Raw genomic sequence first — 25,114 nt, 5'->3', positions numbered from 1 at the left:
GCGTTGGAAATGTGATAGGTGGAAAGAGGTCAAGGTGAGGGTGATAGGTCGGAGTAGGATGGAGGCGGAGAGGTCAAGAAGAAGACTGCAGGTCAGGAAGGCGGTGCCGGGCTGGAGGGATCCGGCTGAGACAAGGTGGGGGGAGGGGGGATGAAGAAACTGGTGAAGTCCAAGTTCATCCCCTGCGGTTGGAGGGTTCCCAGTCGGAAGATAAGACGCTCCTCCTCCGACCGTCGCGTTGTTGTGGTTTGGCAGTGGATGAGTCCAATGACCTGCATATCCTCGGTGGAGTGGGAGGGGGAGTTGAAATGCTGTGCTACAGGTTGGTTGGGTTGGTTCGTCCGGGTGGCCCAGAGGTGCTCTCTGAATCGCTCCGCAAGTAGGCGGCCTGTCTCCCCAATATAGAGGAGGCCACACTGGCTGCAGCGGATGCAGTAGATGATGTGGGTGGAGGTGCAGGTGAATCTGTGGCGGATATGGAAGTTTCCTTTGGGGCCTTGGAGAGAAGTGAGGGGGGAGGTGTGGGCGCAAGTGTTGCACCTCCTGCGGTTGCAAGGGAAGGTGCCGGGAGTGGAGGTTGGGTCGGTGGAGGGTGTGGATCTGACAAGGGAGTCGCGGAGGGAGTGGTCTCTACGGAAAGCTGATAGGGGAGGGGAGGGAAATATATCCTTGGTGCTGGGGTCTGTTTGGAGGTGGCGGAAGTGACGGCGAATGATGCGCTGTACATGGAGATTGGTGGGGTGGTAGGTGAGGACCTGTGAGGTTCTGTCCTGGTGGCGGTTGGAGGGGCGGGGCTCAAGGGCGGAGGAGCGGGAAGTGGAGGAGATGCGGTGGAGGGCACCGTCGACCACGTCGGGGGGGAAATTGCGGTCCTTGAAGAAGGAGGCCATCTGTGTTGTACGTATTTTGAACTGGTCCTCCTGAGAGCAGATGCGGCGCAGACGAAGGAATTGGGAGAATGGGATGGCGTTTTTACAGGGGGCAGGATGGGAGGAGGTGTAGTCCAGGTAGCTGTGGGAGTCGGTTGGTTTGTAGTAGATGTCCGTGTTGATTCGGTCGCCTGAGATAGAAACAGAAAGGTCTAGGAAGGGGAGGGAGGAGTCCGAGACTGTCCAGGTGAATTTGAGGTTGGGGTGGAACGTGTTAGTGTAGTGGATGAACTGTTCAACCTCCTCGTGGGAGCACGAGGTAGCGCCGATACAGTCATCAATGTAGCGAAGGAAAAGATGGGGGGTGGGGCCAGTGTAGTTGCGGAAGATGGATTGTTCCACATACCCTACGAAGAGGCAGGCATAGCTGGGGCCCATGCGGGTGCCCATGGCTACTCCTTTTGTTTGGAGAAAGTGGGAGGATTGGAAAGAAAAGTTGTTCAGGGTGAGGACCAGTTCGGTCAGTCGAAGGAGGGTGTCGGTGGAAGGGTACTGGGTGGTACGGCGGGAAAGGAAGAAGCGGAGTGCTTTGAGTCCTTCGTGATGGGGGATGGTCGACGGTGCCCTCCACCGCATCTCCTCCACTTCCCGCTCCTCCGCCCTTGAGCCCTGCCCCTCCAACCGCCACCAGGACAGAACCCCACTGGTCCTCACCTACCACCCCACCAATCTCCATGTACAGCGCATCATCCGCCGTCACTTCCGCCACCTCCAAACAGACCCCAGCACCAAGGATATATTTCCCTCCCCTCCCCTATCAGCTTTCCGTAGAGACCACTCCCTCCGCGACTCCCTTGTCAGATCCACACCCCCCACCGACCCAACCTCCACTCCCGGCACCTTCCCTTGCAACCGCAGGAGGTGCAACACTTGCGCCCACACCTCCCCCCTCACTTCTCTCCAAGGCCCCAAAGGAAACTTCCATATCCGCCACAGATTCACCTGCACCTCCACCCACATCATCTACTGCATCCGCTGCAGCCGGTGTGGCCTCCTCTATATTGGGGAGACAGGCCGCCTACTTGCGGAGCGATTCAGAGAGCACCTCTGGGCCACCCGGACGAACCAACCCAACCAACCTGTAGCACAGCATTTCAACTCCCCCTCCCACTCCACCGAGGATATGCAGGTCATTGGACTCATCCACCGCCAAACCACAACAACCCGACGGTCGGAGGAGGAGCGTCTTATCTTCCGACTGGGAACCCTCCAACCGCAGGGGATGAACTTGGACTTCACCAGTTTCTTCATCCCCCCTCCCCCCACCTTGTCTCAGCCGGATCCCTCCAGCCCGGCACCGCCTTCCTGACCTGCAGTCTTCTTCTTGACCTCTCCGCCTCCATCCTACTCCGACCTATCACCCTCACCTTGACCTCTTTCCACCTATCACATTTCCAACGCCCCTCCTCCAAGTCCCTCCTCCCTACCTTTTATCTTCTCCTGCTGAACACTCTCTGCTCATTCCTGAAGAAGGGCCTGTGCCCGAAACGTCGAATCTCCTGTTCCCTGGATGCTGCCTGACCTGCTGTGCTGTTCCAGCAATAAAGTTTCAACTTTGATCTCCAGCATCTGCAGACCTCACTTTCTCCTCGAAGATTTAAAAGGGACCTAAGTGGCAACATTTTCATGCAGAGGATGGTGCGTGTATGGAATGACAGGAATTGGTAGAGGATGGTACAATTACAACATTTAAAAGGCATCTGGATGGATATATGAATAGGAAGGGTTCAGAGGGATATGGGCCAAATGCTGGCAAATGGGACTAGTTTTATTTAGGATACCTGGCCGGCATGGATGAGTTGGACCAAACGGTCTATTTATGTGCTGTATATCTCTTTGACTCAATCTATCCCTTGCTGAATGTTGCAAAATTATTGAGTTGATTATCATCACACTGTTAACCACAGTCATCAAAAAAATGTTGGCAGGATATGGATGTTAATCTGTGATGTTTGAAACAACCAAACCAGGAGCTGAACACTACAGAATCCAGCTGCAAAGCAACAATCAAAGGTTGCACCTCCCCTGGGAAGGCTAGAATTCCAATGAAAACCAGATCCAGCTTGGGAGCATTTATTCAGTGAATACTGCCCCTGGACCTCATCCAAAACACGATTGACCCTATCCTAGTTCACAGCATGTACTCCACACCAATCACTGCTGACACTTAATTTATATTCTGCTCCTGATCTACGAGCATTACCTCACTCAACTTTACATTTCTCACCTTCGTGTTTGAATCCCTTCACTTTCCCCACCTCTCTAGCCTTGCCAGCTTTAAAACCTTCACTTGGAATCTCCATCTCCAACCTCTTGATCGTTCATCAGTAGCATCTTCAGTCGTTAAGGAGCTTCTAACTCCAGGATCGCTCCACTTCTGCATCTCTTCCACTTTCTCTTCCTTTAAGATTACTGAAGACGTACCTCTTTGAACTTCTTTATGTCTTTTTATGTGGCTCACTGTCACATTGCATCTAGTAATACACTTGTGCAGCAATTTAGGATTCTGATAAATTGTAATGAATTTTATAATTTTGAGACTAAGAAAAGTAAGTAGATTCACTTAATTCAAGAAATAAGGTTAGTCATTTTAGAAATAATATAAATATTGGAAAAAACATGCTACACTTCTGTAATCTTCATCCTCCCACTTGAATGAATAATGCCACTGCATTCCAGGAATTTAACAAAAATGTTTTCTGCAAAACAGTTTAACTTTTTTCCTTCAGTTTCCTGAACTTTACTTGAATCGCTGGCAATGATGGAAATGACGTGTTTTAAGACATGTAGAACCAAGCTTTCAACACCTCCATTCCTGCAGACACTAGCCAGCACTGCACTGAAAAGTCAGCTTGATACGTTATACTCTGGCCTGGGATAGGATTTCAACCTGCAGCCTGGTGATTCATAGGCAGGTGAATTTCCCACAGAGCCAAGGTTAGCCAACGATTTCTAGAACACAAATAGGAAATTCTCTGATTCATCTCCTTGAATACAGACATGAAGGGGCCATGGTCACTTTAAGTCACAGAATCATAGAGATGTACAGCACGGAAAGAGACCCTTCAGTCTCACTCGTCCAAGCTGACCATAGAGTCACAGATTTGTACAGCATGGAAATGGACCCTTTAGTCCAACCATCCAGGCTGAACACAATCCTAAACTAAACTAGTCCCACCTGCCTGATCCTAGCCCACATCCCTTCAAACATTGCCCATTCATGTACAGATAGCTTGAACTAATCTAGTCCCATTTGCCAGCATTTGGTCTAAATCCCTCTAAGCCCGTCTTATTCATATATCCATGCAGGGACCCTTTAAATGTTGTAATTGTAATTCTTTCTAATTGGACAGACAGAACGAGATAGTCTATTCAAAGTTGTTGTGTATCTTATTCAGGATCTCTGGTTTAGTTTCAGTTATATTACACGAAATATTTGTGCCACAGTTTGAAACAGAATCTGCCAGATGACAGGAAAGTACTTGATTCAATGTGTGAGGGTAGCTGCAGCAACAATTCACTGCCCTAACACTCTCAATGTTCTTTCTACCAGCAGCTTGTCGCAACAGATTAAGCTGGGCCTGCTGCCAGTCAGGACAGCAACTTGTCTCTACACGCCATGCACAGATGGACCTCTCACCGATAAGCAGATTACAGCTTCATACACACACTCTATCCCTTTCAACCACAACACTTCACATGTCACAATACAAACCGAAACAACTGCGGATGCTGTAGAATCAGAAACAAAAACAGAAACTGCTGGAAAAGCTCAGCAAGTCTGGCAGTGTCTGTGGAGAGAAAGCAGAGTTAACATTTCGGGTTGAGTGACCTTTCCTCAGATTTCTCTCCATGGATGCTGCCAGACCTACTGAGATTTTCCAACAATTTCATATATCACCGCACTGAAGAAACAAACTAAAAATTACAAGGAAGACTGTGCCATTTCACTCCTTGAGTCCTCTCCACCACTCAATAAGAATCAAGTTTCTATCTTAGCTCAATCATTTTCCTGTCCAACTATAAAATGCTCAGTGTCCAAATATCTATTAACCTCAGGCTTCAATATAAAGCAAACTTTGTTTTAACTGGCATCATATTTCAAGAGAACCAACATCATCCCTGTGCCTAAGAAAGCTCATGCAGCATGTCTCAATGACTACCACCCAATGGCCCTAACTTCAGTGGTCATGAGGTGCTTTGAAAGGCTGGTCATGGCATTAATCAACTCCAGCCTCCGCATGACTCTTTACCCACTCCAAGTCCAAATTAGGTGCCATATCACTTGCCCTTCACTCCTCCCTAGAACATCTTGACACCAAGAACAGCTACATTAGAATCCTACTCATTGACGACAGTTCAGCCTTTAACACTATTATCCTCTCAAGACTGATTACTAAACTTAGAGGTCTCGGACTAAGCCCCACTCTCTGCAACTGGATCCTCAGTTTCCTGATCCACAGGCCACAATCAGTGAAGATTGGAGACAATATTTCATCCTCACTAACACTCAACACTGGAGGCCCCCAGGGGTGCGTACTCAGTCCCCTACTGTATTCATTGTATACCCATGACTGCGTCACCAAATAATGCCACTTACAAGTTCGCTGATGACACCACCATAGTCGGTCAAATCTCAGATGGCGACGATACAGGCTACAATGGTAGGTGAAAGACCTGGAAAAATGGTGCACTGAGAACAACCTAGCTCTCAATGCCAGCAAAACCAAGGAACTCATTATTGACTTTTGGCAGGATGTTACTCATGTCCCCCTACACATTAACAGCACAAAGGTGGAACGAGTGGAGAGTGTCAAGCTCCTGGGAGTGGTCATCCACAACAAACTTTCTTGGACCCTTCACACGGACGCACTGGTTACAAAGGCTCAACAACGTCGCTTCTTCCTCAGGCAGCTGAGGAAATTTGGCAAGACGGTGAATACCCTTGCCAACTTTTACAGGTGCACCATCGAGAGCATTCTATCTGGATGTATCACTACCTGGTATGGGAACTATATCTTTCAAAATCGGAGACGGTTACAGAGAGTGGTGAACTCGGCCCGGACAATCGCAAAGGCCAACCTCCCGTCTATATGATTCATCTACCAGGCCTGCATTAAGGAAAGGCCGCCAGCATTCTTAACGATCCATTCCACCCTGGCAATGTTTTCCTACAACCTCTACCATCGGGGAGAAGGTACAGAAGCCTGAACACACGCACCAGCCGGTTTCGTAACAGTTTCTACCCTACTGTTGTTAGAATACTGAATGGACCAACAAAGTCTTAACATTCGCCTGTACCTGTGTTTTTTTTGCCGCGGTTTACCTATTATTTACTTTCTATGCTACTTAACTCTGTGATCTGCCTGTATTGCTCACAAGACAAAACCTTTCACTGTGCCTCGGTACACATGACAATACATTCAATTCAATTCATTGTATTAACCAGTACTCACAATAAACTGGAACAACACAAATACCAGGACTTTACTGTGTTATCGTGATCTCGAGTAGTCAATTGAGGGTGCAACTGAGACGGCTGTTTTACCACTAAGTTTTATTTAAAGCAAAGTTCCATTATTATATAAATGATTTATGCTGTCAATAAAGTATAACAGTTCTATTATTTAGTGTGTGTTTTACATTGATAATATGGCCCTCTTGATAAACCGGAATATTTGATCAACCAGTACATTCCTGGTCCCCAGGTGCCGATTAATACAAGGTTGGCTGTACTCAATGCCTGAGCTTCCGCAGCCCTCTGGGAAAGAGAATACTAAAGCTTCACCACCCCATGAGTAAACAAACATCTCCTTATCTGAATCACAAATGGCCAACACCTTAGTCTCTATTTGAGTTGGGGAAAACATCCTGTCTGCATTCACCTCATCAAGCCCTCTAAGAATTTTGTCTGTTTCAAATAGACTACCTTGATTCTTGTAAGCTCCCATTCTACTCAATCTCTCCTCTTAATCTAAACCTGTACGCCCAACAATTACGTTAATGAACCTTAGATGCATCTCTGCTACGGGAGGCATATCGTCCTCGAGACAAGAGGACCAATATTGTGCACCAGATAGTCTCACCAAAGCAACAAGGCTTCCTGACCCAAAATCACAAGCCCTCTTGCACTAAGGGCTATCACAGTCTCAGCTTTCCGAATTGCTTTGTGTACCTGTATGTTAACATCAGACACAAAGGGCTTTTGCCCGAAACGTCGATTTCGCTGCTCCTCGGATGCTGCCTGAACTGCTGTGCTCTTCCAGCACCACTAATCCAGAACATGTCAATGACCCAGTTCATTCACTAGCAGCAAGCATTTTGGAAGAGACAGCATTGAAGCCAGATACCCTACAACGAAACGAGTCCAATATCTACAACCCACCCAGTACTTTGATCAAGATCTTGGTGCTCAGCTGGAAGCATGGCAGTGGCTGGGGGCCTGGATCACAACTTTGATGGTCAGAGATCGAACCCAATCTGGGAAGAGTGAACCCAACGCAGCGGTGAGGGAGGTTCCCGGCATCTGCGATAGCGGTTAAGAGTAGGCAGCCGAAACTCGCCTGGAGAACGGGACAAAGTGGAGGAGATCGAGCCCTCGTAGGGAGTGTGAGCCCAGCATGGCGAAGTATTTAGGAAAGACTCGAGAGTGTGGTGCTGGAAAAGCACAGCAGGTCAGGCAGCATCCGAGGAGAAGGAGAATTGATGTTTTGGACATAAGCCCTTCCTGATGAAAGGCTTTAGCCCGAAACATCGATTTTCCTGCTCCGTGGATGCTGCCTGACCTGCTGTGCTTTTCCAGCACCACACTCTCGACTCTAATCTCTAGCATCTGCAGTCCTCACTTTCGCCTTGTTAAGAAAGACTGTTGAACTTATAACTTTATTTTTGCAGTCTTCCACCTTATAGTAAGAAAGACTATATTGTTCAACTTTTAAACTTTGTTTTTTTTATTTTTCTACTTTATACCTAATATTTTGTACCTAGGTACTGTATACCAAAGGTGGCAGCAGGAAAGGTAATATTGCACACTTTTCAATGTACTCATGTACTTCTGCACTTGAGTACACATGACAATAAAATCTAATTTTAAATCTAGTTTTCCTCCTGGCTTTTTCTCACATCAGTGTTCTGAAGATTCATTTTCTATCTCCACAGACAGCAAATCCCTCAACAGCACCTTTAAAAATTCTGGGGATTGCGGACAACTGGCAACACCCGCACCTGTATGTTCCCCTCCAAACCACATATGGCCCTGACTTGGAAATATATCATTGTCCCTTCAGTGTTGCTGGGTCAAAGTCCCTTCTCAACAACCCATCCCAGTTGACTATGGAAGTTTAAGAAGGCAGCTCACCACCACCTTCTTGAGGTCAATGATAGATGAACAATAAATGACAGCTGAGTCAGAGATACTCTCATCCCACGAATGAATTTTGTCTCATGAAGAATTGACCCTAAAGCATATCTGCATTCTCCCTCTCCCTTCCAAAACCTATTCTTATATAACAAGAGTCATTGATGGGGCAAGGGCAATTATAATGCGATTAGGCAAGAATTAGGATGCATAGAATGGGGTAGCAAAATGCAGGGGATGCAGACAATCGGAATGTGGAGCTGGTTTAAGGAACAGATATTGCGTGTCCTTGATAGGTATGTCCCTGTCAGGCAGGGAAGAAGTGTTAAGGCAAGGGAACAGTTGTATACTACAGAAATTGCATCTCTTGTTAAGAAGAAAAAGAAGGCTTATGTGTTGATGAGGCAAGATGGTACAGATGAGGCGATGGAGAGTTACAGATCAGCTAGGAAGGATTTAAAGAGAGAGTTAAAAAGAGCAAAGAGAGGACATGAGCAGTCTTTAGCAAATAGAATAAAGGAGAACCCTGTAGCTTTCTATAGATATGTGAAGAATAAAAGGATGACTAGGGTAGGAATAGGGCCAGTCAAAGACAGAAGTGGGAAGTTCAGTGTGGAACCTGTAGAGATCGGAGAGGTGCTAAATGAACATTTCTCATCGGTGTTCACTCAGGAAAAGGAGAATATTGTGGAGGAGAAGAATGAGGTACGAGATATTAGACTAGAAAGGATCGAGGTTAGTTACACACAGGTGTTATCAATTCTAGAGGGAGTGAAAGTAGACAAGTCCCCTGCGCCAGATGGGATTTATCTGAGGATTCTCTGGGAAGCTAGGGAGGAGATAGCCGAGCCATTGGCTTTGATATTTGAGTTGTCATTGTCTACAGGTTTAGTACCTGAGGACTGGAGGATTGCAAATGCTGTGCCATTGTTCAAGAAGGGCAGCAGAGATGACCCAGGTAATTATAGACCAGTGAGCCTTACTTCTGTTGTAGGAAAGGTTTTGTAAAGGATTATAAGAGATAAGATTTATAATCATCTAGCAAGCAACAATTTGATTTCAGATAGTCAACATGGTTTTGTTAAGGGCAGGTCGTGTCTCACAAACCTCATTCAGTTTTTTGAGAAGGTGACCAAGCATGTAGATGAGGATAGGGCAGTTGATGTGGTATACATGGACTTCAGTAAAGCCTTTGATAAGGTTCCACATGGTAGGCTGATGGAGAAAATGCAGAGGCATGGAACTGAGGGTGATTTAGTAGTTTAGATTAGAAACTGGCTTTCCGGAAGAAGGCAGCAAGTGGTGGTTGATGGAAAATATTCAGTCTGGAGTCCTGTTACTAATGGTGGGCTACAAGGATCTGTTTTGGGACCACTGCTGTGTGTCAGTTTTATAAATGACTTAGACGCAGGCATATGGGGGTGGATGAGTAAATTTGAAGATGACACTAAAGTCGGTGGAGTAGTGGACAGTGTGGAAGAGTGTTACAGGTTGTAGGGGGACTTGGATAAACTGCAGAATTGGGCTGAGAGGTGGCAAATGGAGTTCAATGCAGCTAAATGTGAGGTGATTCACTTTGGGAAGAATAACAGAAAGGCAGAATACTGGGTCAATGGAAAGATTCTTGGTAGTGTGGATGTGCAGTGGAATCTTGGAGTCCATGTGCATAGATCCCTGAAAGTTGCCACCCAGGTGGATAGTGCTGTTAAAAAAGCATACGGTATGTTAGGTTTCATTGGTAAGGGATTGGGTTCTGGAACCGCAATATCATGCTGCAACTATACAAAACGCTGGTGCGGCCAAACTTGGAATATTGTGTACAGTTCTGGTCCCCATATTTCTGGATGCATGTGGAAGCATTGGAAAAGGTGCAGAGGAGATTTACGAGGATGTTGCCTGGTCTGGAGAGAAGGTCTTATGAGGAAAGGCTGAGAGACTTGGGTCTGTTCTCACTGGAAAGAAGAAGGCTAAGGGGGGATTTGATAGAGACATACAAGATGATCAGAGGATTAGATAGGGTAGACAGTGAAAGTCTTTTTCCTAGGATGAAGATGTCAGCTTGTACAAGAGAGCATAACTACAAATTGAGGGGTGATAGATTTAAGACAGATGTCAGAGGCAGGTTCTTTACACAGAGAGTGGTAAGGGCGTGGAATGCTCTACCTGTTAATGTAGTCAACTCAGCCACATTAGGGAGATTTAAACAATCCCTAGATAAGCACATGGATGATTTTGGGATATTGTAGGGGGACGAGCTGAGAATAGTTCACAGTTCAGCGCAACATTGAGGGCCGAAGGGCCTGTTCTCCGCTGTATTGTTCTATGTTCTAACCTACAGCTTACTTACATATTCCTGAGGAATTCCTAATTTATTCCAAGAAACAAAATCATATTTGAAAATAAATATTTAATATCATGACTTTTTATGAACCCCACAAAAATCTAAAAATCGCAAATGACTAACCAACGCCACTGATACATTGCTGTATATCTGAATTTCAAGGCCATCAGGTTTCAGCTCATTGGGCCTCAAACTCTCGCATTCCCTCCCTAAACCTTGACACTTCTCTACCTCTAATTCCACCTTTTAAATGATGCTTAAAACCTATTTCTTTGACCATGTCAGTCATATGTGTGACCTAGTGTCAAATGTTATTCAATAATATCTCAGTGAAGTGCCTTAGAATATTGATATCATGTATTTAATAGAAGCACAATGTATGTTTTCTTTCTACCTCCTGTGAGTTTCATACTTTACTGTTTCTGTACAGCACATAGGTGATCAGACTGAGTGCATGCATTTGATAGATAAGTAAATCTTTAACTTTTCTAAACCTAATTTAACCCAATTTAATATGTGGCTGGCATTAAGCTGGAATCTACAGTTTAAAGTCTGTAGAATGCTAGACTTAAACAAGGATTTTTCTTCCACGGTAGGATGGAAAATAAATCAGGAGACAATGGGAGCATGTAAAAAGGGCAGTACATTAATCATGTGTGACTTTAAACTTCAAGCAGATTGAGAAAATAAAATTGGCAGAGGTCACACACGAAAGAATTTGTAGAAAGTGTTCATCCGAGGATATGGAAAGACGTGGATGCATTAGTAATCATCTTACAAGCATCATTAGATTCTGGAAAAGTTGAGGCAGTTTACTAGTTAATGTAACACCCCTATTTAGAAAAGAGAGGGAGACCAAAAAAAAGTTACAATTGGCTACTTAGCTTAACTTTTGGTGTTGGAAAAATGTTGGAGTCTATTATAAAAGATGTAATAGCAGAGCATTTAGAAATATATCATATGATGAAGCAGAGACAACATATTTCATGAAGTTTAAACCAGGCTTAATGAATAAATTACAATTCTTTTAGGAGGTAAGAAGCAGGGTAGATAAGGGGAACAAGTAGATGTAATATATTTAATTTTCTAAAAGGCATTCAATACGGTACTGCAAATAAGGCACCTTAAGATAACACCTCATGGTTTTGGAGGTCATATATTAACACGAAGCAAGGATTGGCTACCTAACAGAAGTCAGAGAGTTGAGATAAGGGGCATTTTCAGGATGGAGAAAGTGAGGACTGCAGATGCTGGAGACCAGAGTTGAAAACTGTGGTGTTGGAAAAGCGCAGCAGGCCAGGCAGCATCTGAGGAGCAGGAGAATTGATGTTTCAGGCATAAGCCCTTCTCCTGCTCCTCGAATGCTGCCTGGAACCTGGAACTAAGAATGCCAAGGGATCAGTCCTGAGACTATAATTATTTACAATATATGCTAATGATTTGCATGAGGGAAGTGAATGTACTTTCACTAAATTTGCGATGACATAAAAAGAGGTAGGAAGGCAAGTGGTGAGTCCTCAGAGGGATATAGACAAGTTAAGTGAGTGGGGAAAGTGTTGCAGATGGAATATAAGAGGCAATGTGTGGTTATGTACTTTGGCAAGAAGAATATTATTTAAATGGAGAAAGACTGCAGAATGCTGTATATCAGAGCAATTTGAACGTGCTTGTGCATGAATCCCAAAAAGCCCACATCCAAGTTCAGCAGATAATCGGGAAGCTAGGTTAAAGGATGGCCTTTACTCCAAAGGGAAAGGCATATAAAATGTGGCACTAGTTAGATAACACCTAGAATACCGTAAAAAAAAATTGAATCCCTAATCTAAGAAAAGATACGCTTGGCATTGGAGGCAGTTTCAGGAAAGGGGAAGTCAAGTAGTTTGGGCTTATATTATTGGAGTTTAAAAGAATGAGAGGTGACCTTATTGAACCAGGTAAAGTTCTTAAAGAACTTGACAGGATACTTCCAGCGACATCATTTCTCTTTGGCAGTGAACAGGACCAGAGGGCAAAGACTCAAAGTAAGACGACCACCCATTTAAGAAAGAAATAAGGACAACTTTATTCTCTCTGTGAGGGTAGTGAATTTGTGAAATCCTTCACCACAGAGTTATCAAGGCGAATATTAACAATGTTCAAGGCTGCAATAGATTATTAATCAGTAAGGGAATCCAGGGTTATGGGGAAGAGGCAGGAGAGTGGAGTTAAGGATTACCAGATCAGCGATGATCTCATTGAATGGCAGAGCAGACTCGATGGACTGAATGGCCAACTTCTGCTTTTACATCTTAGGGACTCAGTCGGAAAACTAGACTACTGACAGCCTTTAAGGCAGATAACTCAAAAAACTACCTCTGTTCTCACCCAACTAAAAGCCTGTCTAAATACATTGGAAAAGTCCTCCAGAATTTGACTGCACAGAGCAGGCAATGTAGTTGCAAGTACAAGACTGGGGATATTGTTATCAAACCTACAGTTATCAGTTCAGCTGCTGCAAGCTCCTGTTACGCTCCGCAACCCGTGCCCACTGGCCATGAGAAGGCTCTTTAGGCACTGTGAGCCCAGTACAAGGTTATAGTCTGTGACCTGTTTGCACTTACGTTCATTACCACATTGTTAGAAACATCACCAAGTATGCATCACCCTCTTCAGGCTCTCAACCCAGAAACAGAGCACTGATCCTATGTACCAATCATCAATAATCCAACTCTTAAAGTATCAGGAGACAAACCGTACACAGCTTCATAACAGTTTTGCTCCTGCCTTAAGGAACTTTATAACTGTCGTTACAACCATAGAAAGTCTTTTGTTCTGAGGGTTTATCATGACATTAGTGATTTTCTGTTCAAGCTTAACTTTCCAAGTAACATTATTTATTATAAAAATTGCTATAGATGGTAATTATAGATATACCTGGTTTTGACTTATAGTTATATTAGATATGACGATATACGAGCTATTCTTTTCTAAATTCTCCATTGATCATTTCAATCCTTTACACAGCTTCAATCAATAACCAACTAACACTCAACTATAAACATGATTTATGGCCAGTGATGAGCAGCTCCATTACATCACTGCAAGTTGATCCAGGGTCCTAAAGCCCTTTTACAACATAAAGAAAGTAATCGTCCTCCCCATAAAATTATCTCACACTTACCTGGGTTGAATTCCATTTATCATTTTTCTGTCTATCTTGCCAGTCTACTGACATCTTCCTGCAGACTACATATTTTTTGCTCACTAACAACTAACATCCAGTTCCAGTATCATTTGCAAACTACTCGGCCCTGCGCCCAACACTGAAATTGAAATGATTGATACTCCCCACTTGTGTGGATGAGTGCAACTCTGACAACACTCAAGAAGCTCAACACCATTCAGGACAAAGTAACCCACTTGATTGACATCACAGCCATAAATATTTAGTCCATCCACCATCAATGCTCATTAGCAGCAGTGCATGCTACCTATAAGATGCATGACAGAATTTTGCCAAAGATATTTAGACAGCATCTTCCAAACCCACGACCATTTCCCTTCAAAGGAAATGGGCAACAGACACATGGAACACCACCACCTGCAATTTCTCTTCCAAGCCACTCACCATTCTGACTTGGAACTCGATCAAAATTCTGCAATTCCCTCCATAACAGGACTGTGGTCTACCTACATATTACAGCTGCAGTAGTTCAAGAAAACAGCTCACCACCACCTTCTCAAGGAACAACTACGGACAGGCAAGAAATGCTGGTCCAGCCTGTGATGTCCACATCCAAGTGATAAAATAAATCCACAAACAGTCAGGGATCCAATACCTAATATCCTGTGGAATCCATTTGAAACAACCTTTCATTTACAAAAGCAATAATGAGGAGTCACAATGGACTCAGAACATTAATTCTGTTTCTCTCTCCACGAATGCTGAAAGACCCATTGAGTTTCTTTGGCATTTTCCAATTTTATTTCAGATTTTAAGCATCCCTAACATTTTACTTTTACAAATGTACCTATTGACCATAAACTTTAATTTTTGCCACTGAGGCAATTTTAGATCCAGCCTATCACTTTCCCAAGGACCTCATGAAGGTTTCATTTTATTGATACACCTGCCTTCTGGAACCTGGTGAAAAGCCATGCTCAGACCTTTTCAGAGGTGATCAAACAAGCTCCATGGATTGACCCTCTTGTTTGCCTCATGAAAACTCTCCAGGATGCTAGAGATAGGCAGACACCTTCACTTAGATGAGGAATTCAAATTAAATGGTTCACGGGAATGTTTCTGTAATGACCTACTAAATTATAACTTTAATTTTTTTTAAAAAATTTTAATTATAGGAATATCCCTCTCTCCTGTCTGTCTCTGTCTGGTTCCATGATTACAAAATTGACATTTTACCGTAGCACTCTGTACATAGTTGCAAACTTTCACAACCATCCAAGGTGGCATTCTTGTCAATCTTAGCAAATCTTAGCAAGTGTATTAAGATATTAATAAACCAGAGATTAGAATGCAAAGGCCAAAGAAGATGATGTGCAACTGTTTTATATATTTCAACAGAAACATAACACATTAAGTAAACATACTGTTTCAAAGTAACTGACTTGGCATCCTTAAAAGCGTTGACTAGTGCATGTGAAATAAAACCATGTTTCACCCCCATGTGCCCTCCTCATTTTAAACTAAACATTTTGACAATGACACTGTCTGCTTGGCTCCTGCTCGTCTTCCCAAGCTGAAGATAAAACATCAAATATTTGACCTCTGGTCTCTTCAGCTCTTTGTGGCAAATTTTCAAACTTACGGAGAATGCTTCCCAACACCACTCCCAAATGTCTCGCTCCAATTTTCAACATTCTATTCCCTTGTTCTGGAATCTCCCATGAGAGAAACAAATTTCTCTTTACCTCCTCTACTCATTGCATTCAAGATCTTAAATACATGGACTAGATCACTCCTTAATTTTCTATAACCAAGGTAATAAAAGTCTAGTCGTTGACCCAAAATTTAATCCCCGCGTAATAACTGAGGCACTTTGAGGATAAGGAGCCTTTGCAAAGTAAATTGTCAGGGAGGTGGAAAGCAATTGAAATTATTTTTAATCAAACATTTTATCTGATTTATGTGAAATTTCAATCCAAAAATCCGTGGATAATCAAGAAAGAGCATAGTTTAAATTCAAACGTAGACTAATCATTTCCAAGCATATGTCCAAATGAATAGTCACATTTGATTGTTAATGCTTATAGATCCATTTTGAAAACTATCAGGTAATACTAAGTATAGTGTAGTGAAGAATTACACTTATATCTGAAGCAGCAACTCTCTCATACGTTTTTCTTGCGTCATCAAAATATCAGTAAACACAACAATCTGCCCTGCTCTGCATTATCATTGCTGCATTCAGAAAGTTCAAATGACAATACTCAGTTAAGGATCGGGAGGATTCCTGGGGCATAGTGGTCATGTCCCTACCTCTCAGCCAGGAGACCTGGCTTCAGGTACCAGAGTTGTCTTACAACATATCTAACCAGATTGATTAGAAATATCTAGAAGGGACTCAAGTGACATCACAATCCTAACGGACTCAAAAGACGTTGGTAACGTTAGTACCCATGCGGTCAGAAGTGCATCTTAAAAGCAACTTCCCAGCCTTTGGCACATATCCAAACCTGTCAAATTTTTATATAGAATCCCTACAGTCTGGAAGCTGGCCATTCAGCCCAACAATTCCACACTGAACCTCCAAAGAACATCCCTCCCAGACCCATTCCCCGACACTACCCCTGTAACCCTGCCTTTCCCATGGCTACCTCACCTAACAGACACATCCCTGGACACTATGGGTAATTTGAGAACAAATCTTCTCAAAAATTGGTAATTTCCCATGGCCAATCCAACTAACCTACACATCTTTGGACTGTGGGAGGAAACCGGAGCATCCAGCAGAAACCCATGCATGTCAAGTAGCAGCTGACATATCACAATTGGCCTTAATTCACCTCCCACCACCACCTCCGCCAGCCAAATTTCAAAACTTGGCCCTTCTTTAGAAAAAGGCTCCATTTGTGGAACTGATAATTAGGCTCAATTGTCATTCCTCCACAGCCACAGAAAACTATCTCAATTTTCAAGGTTTCATGTGGTATGGGGAGCTAAAGGGGGAATTTGACATCAAGGTAGAGGATCAGTCATGATCATATTGAATGACAGAGGAGACCTGATGGACCAAATGGCCTACTCCTGCTCCTTGCTTCCATTCTCTGTAACATAACCAAGCGATGTTTAACAGTGCAGGCTGAAATAATGTAGACAGGCAGTTAGTGCCTTATATTCACGTGGCACACCTAATGCATGGGATTCCACAGGAGTGCCATGATGGATAATTAGACCATTCTGAGATATTAGTACAAATTGCACCAACACTGGTCAACACAGATCAGTGGGTGGCATGGTGGCTCAGTGGATAGCACAGCATCAAGAAGCTGAGTTCGATTCATGCGTTGGGTGACTGTCTGTGTGGAGTTTTGCACAGTCTCCCTGTGTCTGTGCGGGTTTCTACTGGTTTCCTCCCATAGTCCAAAGATGTGCAGGTTAGGGTGGATTGGTCTTGGTAAATTGTTTGGAGTGTCCAGAGATGTGCAGGCTAGACGAGTTAGCCATAAATGTGGAGTTATGGGGATAGAGTAGATCCAGGTGGGATGCTCTTCGGAGGGTTGGTGTGACTGAATGGCCTCTACATGCACTGTAGGGTTTCTATAAAAGAGAAAGATTTTAAAGGGTGTCTTGGGCTGGATAGAGTAGGTGCGGATATCCAGGTCCACAGTATCAGGCTGCTGAAGGCCAGGTCTTCAGTGATGGAGTGAGTGAAATTGGGGAGCTCAAGGGGCACGAATTTCACAAAGGCAGAGAATTGGGAGGGTTCTGGAAGCTTCAGGGGTTACAGTGAAAAGGAGGAGAGAGGCCATGGAAGGATGTGGATTGATAAAATGGAAGCATTGACAAAGTCAGGTCAGGTTGTGAGGGATGGGGAGAGGTCAGTGCAATGTGTGAATGGGCCCTGGGCAGTAACTATGTGCCCAGTTACCTGTAAACCGACAGAAAAGTGCTGAGAAGCGACAACCCTTTGTGTAGGTGGAGAAAAGGCAAGTTCTTGAAGGTAAAATCCATCAGCACCAAACTGAACCAGAGCAAAAACAATTAAATAAATTCCACTCACTTGATGAAATATGTTGCACCTTCAAAAGTGAAAGCTTGTTCCCAGCCACGAGGCAGATCTGCAAGTTCCAAAACAAAAATCCAACAATAACGTACAATAAACCCTGAGCGTCTGGCTCATAAACAATGTAGCGTTTGAGAGAGACCTCATTCACTGATTCCTTACCTGGACGGCGCCTGTGCCCTGTTCGAAATCCCTGTCCGGATCTGGGATCTATCCAGGTGGTCGAACAAGTTAAATCACTGTACACACACAAAAAAAAACATCAAATGTACCCCAGCAGTGCCAGAAGTTTTGGGAGGACAATTTAATCTGCAAAACTCTACCGCAAAGTCCAACTCTACAGAAAGGCAAACTTTCTCAAAGATACTCAACTCTATGAAGAAGATCCGCCCATCCCGTGTCACTGCCGAGTTCCAATATTTTGGAAGGGGTTCCATTTGTCCTGGGGACGGGTGGTCTTCACTTTCTCCTCCGTCCCTGTCTCCCTCACCCCCCCCGGGGGGTAGCGCCCTGCTCCCCTGTGCACTCTCTCGGGCTCGCTTCCTAGTTAAAGGGATCAGTCAGTTGTCAATATCACCGCTTCCTGAGTCCCGCCTGCATCTGAAACTCCCTCCCTCCCTGCTCCCAGAGAGAGAGAGAAAGAATGTGCTCCGGAATAAATCACACTCCAATGATACCACCCACACCCTCCCAGGAGAAATTTCAGGTTGCTGTGCAGATCAAAATCCAACTGAGTCAGTCACATTTGCACACACAAACTAAGCCTCATTTTTAAAAAAAAGTAACCTATTTTTCCTAATCCACGTGTTATTACACACCTCTGGAACAGGTAAGACTTGAAATAGGGTCTCCTGGTCCAGGGTAGGGACACTTCCACTGTGCCACACGGAGACTCCAAAGTACTATTCCTGGTGGAAGAGAGAGTGAGGATTGCAGATGCTGTAGAGTCAGAATTGAAAAGTATGGTGCTGGAAAAGCACTGCAGGTCAGGCAGCATCCAAGGAGCAGGAGAGTCGATCTTTGGGGCGTAAGCCAGGTATACCCCAGGCGGTCTCCCATCAGGCCTGAGTCTGCTTAGCTTCCGAGATCAGACCAGATTCGATGTTTTCAGTCTGGTATGTCTAACCCCATCCCCACAAACTTTCCTCCTTGCCACCTTCCTCACTTTCCCTGGGTTAATACTTGTCCTGCAGCCGACACCCACTGAAGGTGGACTGACCATTTCTATTTACGGGATCCTCCTGTGCACAATCTGGCTGCCAGATTTCCTACACTGCAGCTTTTTCTTTCAGAAACAGCTTATCTTCACACACTTACACCTCCCCCTCCCTCCCCCAAGCCTGTCTGCAGGGAAACTGGGGGAATGAAACAAGCAATTGAACACCATCATGAACACTCTTCCCATGACTGGCAAGTCCTAGCCCAGGATTCGAACATAGACATGGGGACCACTCCATTGTGCCTCAAGACCCGCTGAGACTACAGCAGCAACTCCTGGGAGGCCTGGTGGTAATATCACTGGGCTATTAATCCAGAGACCTAAAGTAATTCTGAGAAGGAGGGCAGCACGGTGGCTCAGTGGTTAGCACTGCTGCCTCAGCACCAGGGTCCCAGGTTCGATTCCAGCCTCGGGTGACTGTCTGTGTGGACTTTGCACATTCTCCCTGTGTCTGTGTGGGTTTCCTCCCACAATCCAAAGATGTGCAGGTCAGGTGAATTGGCCATGCTAAATTGCCCATAGTGTTAGGTGCATTAGTCAGAGGGAAATGGGTCTGGTTGGGTTACTCTTCGGAGGGTCGGTGTGGACTTGTTGGGCCGAAGGTCCTGTTTCCACACTATAGGGAATCTAATCTAAAAAAAAACCTGTGTTCAAATCCTGCCACAACAGTTAGTGGAATTTGAATTCAATTAAAATCTAGAGTTAAGAGTGTAATGAATATGAAAGAAACTAATGTCATTGAGGAAACAACTATCCTGGCCTACATCACTCCTTGAAAGTGCAGTCATAGGTAGATAGGATAGTGAAGAAGGTGTTCGGTATGCTTTCCTTTATTGGTTAGAGTATTGAGTATAGGCATTGGGAGGTCATGTTGCAGCTGTACAGGACATTGGTTTGGCTAGTGTTGGAATGTTGTGTACAATTCTGGTCTCCTTCCTATTGGAAAGATGTTGTGAAACTTGAAAGGGTTCAGAAAAGATTTACAAGGATGTTGCTAGGGTTGGAGGGTTTGAGCTATCGGGAGAGGCTGAACAGGCTGGGGCTGTTTTCCCTGGAGCGTCGGAGGCTGAGGGGTGACCTTATAGAGGTTTATAAAATCTTGAGGGGCATGGATAGGGTAAATAGACAAAGTCTTTTTCCTGGGGTGGGGAAATCCAGAACTAGAGAGCATAGGTTTAGGGTAAGAGGGGAAAGCCTGAACATACGCACCAACCAGTTTCCTAACAGTTTCTACCCAACTGTTGTTAGAATACTGAATGAACTCACAAACTCTTAACATTCGCCTATACCTGTGTTTTTGTTTTTGCCGCTGTTTACCTATTATTTACTATCTATGCTACTTAACTCTGTGATCTGCCTGTATTGCTTGCAAGACAAAGCTTTTCACTGTGCCTTGGTATACATGACAATAAATTCAATTCATTCATTCAAAAAATTCATATAAAAGAGACCTAAGGGGCAACTTTTTTACGCAGAGGGTGGTGCATGTATGGAATGAGCTGCCAGAGGAAATGGTGGAGGCTCGTACAATTGCAACATTTAAGAGGCATTTGGATGGGTATATGAATAGGAAGGGTTTAGAGGGATATGGGCCGGGTGCTGGCAGGTGGAACTAGATTGGGTTGGGATATCTGGTTGGTATGGACAAGTTGGACCGAAGGGTCTGTTTCCATTCTGTACATCTCTATGACTCTATGTGACTCCAGACACACAGCAGTGGGACTGTCACCCTCATCCTGTAACTGAATGAAAAAGCTCTATTTCATTGTAAAGCACTTTGGACTTGTCCATCCGTGTGGTCAAAAAAGCAAATATAGGCAATAGACAATAGACAATAGCTGCAGGAGTAGGCCATTCTGCCCTTCGAGCCTGCACCACCATTCATTATGATCATGGCTGATCATCTTCAATCAGTATCCTGTTCCTGCCTTATCCCCATAACCCTTGATTCCACTATCCTTGAGAGCTCTATCCAACTCTTTCTTAAACAAATCCAGAGACTGGGCCTCCACTGCCTTCTGGGGCAGAGCATTCCACACACCCACCACTCTCTGGGTGAAGACGTTTCTCCTCATCTCTGTCCTAAATGGCCTACCCCTTATTTTTAAGCTGTGTCCTCTGGTTCGGGACTCACCCCTCAGCAGAAACATGTTTCCTACCTCCAGAGTGTCCAATCCTTTTATTATACGTCTCAATCAGATCCCCTCTCAGTCTTCTAAACTCAAGGGTATACAAGCCCAGTCGCTCCAATCTTTTAACATAAGATAGTCCCGCCATTCCAGGAATTGACCTCGTGAACCTACGCTGCACTCCCTCAATAGCCAGAATACCTTTCCTCAAATTTGGAGACCAGAACTGCACACAATATTCCAGGTGCGGTCTCACCAAGGCCCTGTACAGCTGCAGAAGAACCTCTTTGCTTCTATACTCAATCCCTCTTGTTATGAAGGCCAGCATGCTATTAGCTTTCTTCACTACCTGCTGTACCTGCATGCTTGCCTTCATTGACTGGTGTACAAGAACACCCAGATCTCTTTGTACTGCCCCTTTACCTAACTTGACTCCATTTAGGTAGTAAAAACAATGAGTGCAGATGTTGGAAACCAGATTCTGAATTAGTGGTCCTGGAAGAGCACAGCAGTTCACAGCAGTTCACAGCAGTGCTGGAAGAGCACAGCAAGGAGCTTCGAAGCTCCTTGGATGCTGCCTGAACTGCTGTGCTCTTCCAGCACCACTTAGGTAGTAATCTGCCTTCCTGTTCTTGCCACCAAAGTGGATAACCATACATTTATCCACATTAAACTGCATCTGCCATGCATCTGTCCACTCACCTAACCTGTCCAGGTCACCCTGTAATCTCCTAACATCCTCCTCACATTTCACCCTGCCACCCAGCTTTGTATCATCAGCAAATTTGCTAATGTTACTATTAATACCATCTTCTATATCATTAATATATATTGTAAAAAGCTGCGGTCCCAGCACTGATCCCTGCGGTACACCACCGGTCACCGCCTGCCATTCCGAAAGGGAGCCGTTTATCACTACTCTTTGTTTCCTGTCAGCCAACCAATTTTCAATCCAAGTTAGTACTTTGCCCCCAATACCATGCACCCTAATTTTGCTCACTAACCTCTTATGTGGGACTTTATCAAAGGCTTTCTGAAAGTCCAGGTATTCTACATCCACTGGATCTCCCTTGTCCATCTTCAGAGTTACATCCTCAAAAAATTCCAGAAGATTAGTCAAGCATGATTTCCCCTTCATAAATCCATGCTGACTCTGACCTATCCTGTTACTACTATCCAGATGTGTCGTAATTCCATCCTTTATAATTGACTCCAGCATCTTTCCCACCACTGAGGTCAGACTAACTGGTCTATAATTTCCTGCTTTCTCTCTCGCTCCTTTCTTAAAAAGTGGTACAACATTAGCCACCCTCCAATCCACAGGAATTGATCCTGAATCTATCGAACTCTGGAAAATAATCACCAATGCATCCACGATTTCCCGAGCCACCTCCTTCAGTACCCTGGGATGTAGACCATCAGGCCCCGGGGACTCATCAACCTTCAGACCTAACAGTCTCTCCAACACCTTTTCCCTTTCACATACCTAAAAAAGCTTTTACTATCCTCCTTTATATTTTTGGCCAGTTTACCTTCGTATCTCATTTTTTCTCTGCATATTTCCTTCTTAGTAATCCTCTGTTGTTCTTTAAAAGCTTCCCAGTCCTCTGTTTTCCCACTCATCTTTGCTATTTTAGACTTTTTCTCTTTTGACTTTATATGTTTCTTAACTTCCCTCGTCAGCCACAGCCACCCCTGCCTCCTCATTGGATCTTTCTTCCTTTTTGGAATGAACTGATCCTGCATCTTCTGCATTATACCGAGAAATATCTGCCATTGTTCCTCCACTGTCATCCCTAGAAATACAAATCTCTCGGTCTTTATTCTATCATCATCCACTCTTTGCCCTCTCCCCAATTTCTTCTCTGTCTCTGTACTGTGATGCTCCTTCTGTCTCCCAAATATCATCTCACTTGCAATGTTGAGATCTTCCTTACCACCCTATTTCTAAGTTTTCTTTAGATTTTCCAGCACTTTGTCGCCATCTCTTACAATGATGAAAAACACAGGATGTGACTGAAGTTGACAGTGCGCAGCTGCTGGTCTGATTCGGAAACACTTGGAGTAATGATCAGGATGCATTTTGAAACTGTCAATAACCATTGCTTTTTCTGTCGAGAAATATGCAGAAGTCATCTTGTAACAGAGATTGATGACTATCTATAATCCTGTGATGAATCTAACCAGTCCCACTCTTAGGACTTCAATCATTCTCACAGACACAAACATCTGAATAATGTAGATAGCTCAGATTTACGGTCAAATCAAAGGTTTCACGAAAAATGTCAGAGCCTTACAACAGCCAACTAACTTCCAAAGTTAGAATCTTGCCATGATTTATAATAATATTTATAGATCGGAAGGTCAAGATTAGTTGAAGAACTTTAATTCAGAGATGACCATAAGGTGCAGAGTCTGACTATCAAACCTTATTTATTGGGTGGCACAGTGGTTAGCACTGCTGCCTCACAGTGCCAGAGACCCAGGTTCAATTCCTGCCTAAGGCAACTGTCTGTGTGAAGTTTGCACAAGTCTGTGTGCGGGTTTCCTCTGGGTGCTCCGGTTTCCTCCCACAGTCCAAAAATGTGCAGGTTAGATGAATTGGCCATGCCAAATTGCCCGTAGTGTTGGGTGAAGGGATAAATGTAGGGGAATGGGTCTGGGTGGGTTGCTCTTCAGAGGGTCCGTGTGGACTTGTTGGGCCGAAGGGCCTGTTTCCACACTGTAAGTAATCTAATTTCTGACCAAGATTAAAAACTCTAGCATTTTCTTCACGTCAATGAGCAGTTACAGGACTGCCCCCAAAGAACAAAAGGAAAAACTTACATTTATGTAGCATCTTAACAGCCAATAAGGTACTTTTGAAGTCGGACTACCTTTCCAAGAAATATGCCATTGATTTGCTCACTCCCAAAGTGATAATGGTCAGATAATCTGTTTTAGTGGTGTTTATCGAAGGACAAATATTATCCATTACTCCTCTGCTCTGCTTCAAAATAGTGCCATAGGATGATCTTTCACATCCTTCTGAGAGAGCAGATGAGTCCCCAGCTTAATATCTTATCCAGAAGGCAATATCTCAGCCAGTGCTGCAGGCCGAGTCCTGCACTGATGTGTCAGCAGTGATTTTAGTGTTCTCATCCAAGGGGGAGATTTGAACCTGGAACATCACGACTGAGGAAGGAGTGCTACCAACTCTGCTGCAGGTGACGCACAGGATTTCAATCAACTTGGACCTCCAAATGAAAGGTTCCCGAACACCTCCAATGAACATCCCACCAACCAACTGGAGAGTGTTGTTGAATAGAGAGACCTAGGGGTGCAGGTGCATAGTTCTTTGTAAGTTGTACCATAGGTAGAGAGGTTGGCGAAGAAGGCATTTGGCAACTTGGCTTCACTGGTCAGAGTATTGAATATAGGAGTTGAGACATCATGTTGCAGCTGTAAAGAACATTGATGAGGCCACTTTTGGAATACTGCATACAGTTCTGGTCACCCTATTATAAGAAGAACATTATTAAATTGGAAAGAGTGCAAACAAGATTTACAAGGATGTTATCAGGACTTAGAGGATTTGAGTTATATGGAGAAGCTTGATAGACTGGGATTATTTCCCTGGAACAAAGGAGGTTGAGGGGTGACGTTATAGAGGTTTATAAAATCATGAAGGGTCGAGATAAGATGAATAGCAAAGGTCTTTTTCTCGAGGGTTGGGAATTCAAAACGAAAGGGCATAGTTTTAATGTGAAAGGGGCAAGATTTAAAAGGGTCCTGAGGGGCAACCTTTTCATATAGAGGATGGTTTGAATGTGGAATGAATTGGCAGAGGAAGTGGTAGATGCAGGTACCGTTACAGCATTTAAACACCATTTGTACATGTATACAAATAGGAAAGGTTTAGAGGGATATGGGCCAA

General features: G+C 44.2%; 1 protein-coding gene across 12 annotated transcripts in view; it reads right to left on the bottom strand.

Annotated features, from left to right (window-relative positions):
• The window catches only part of plekha6 (pleckstrin homology domain containing A6), a 341,146-nt gene extending 322,766 nt beyond the window's left edge, over positions 1-18,380 (bottom strand). For 10 of the 12 annotated variants that reach the window (XM_087973473.1, XM_087973481.1, XM_087973482.1 and 7 more), the window contains exons 1-3: positions 18,223-18,379; positions 18,013-18,089; positions 17,848-17,905 (exon numbers count right to left, since the gene is read on the bottom strand). In XM_087973473.1, the coding sequence (XP_087829599.1) occupies positions 17,848-17,905; positions 18,013-18,089; positions 18,223-18,287 (200 nt within the window). In that variant the 5' untranslated portion in view covers positions 18,288-18,379. Of the gene's footprint in view, positions 1-17,847; positions 17,906-18,012; positions 18,090-18,222 lie in introns of all 12 variants that reach the window. The other 2 variants (XM_043716433.2, XM_087973474.1) reach the window with 1 other exon arrangement.
• Between the last annotated feature and the right edge of the window lie 6,734 nt (positions 18,381-25,114).

This window comes from Chiloscyllium plagiosum, unplaced genomic scaffold (genome assembly GCF_037043375.1).
Source record: "Chiloscyllium plagiosum isolate Xiang-an unplaced genomic scaffold, Cpla_swu_hap1 HiC_scaffold_26, whole genome shotgun sequence".
NCBI lineage: Eukaryota > Metazoa > Chordata > Chondrichthyes > Orectolobiformes > Hemiscylliidae > Chiloscyllium > Chiloscyllium plagiosum.
This window is presented reverse-complemented; position numbering and strand designations above follow the sequence as displayed.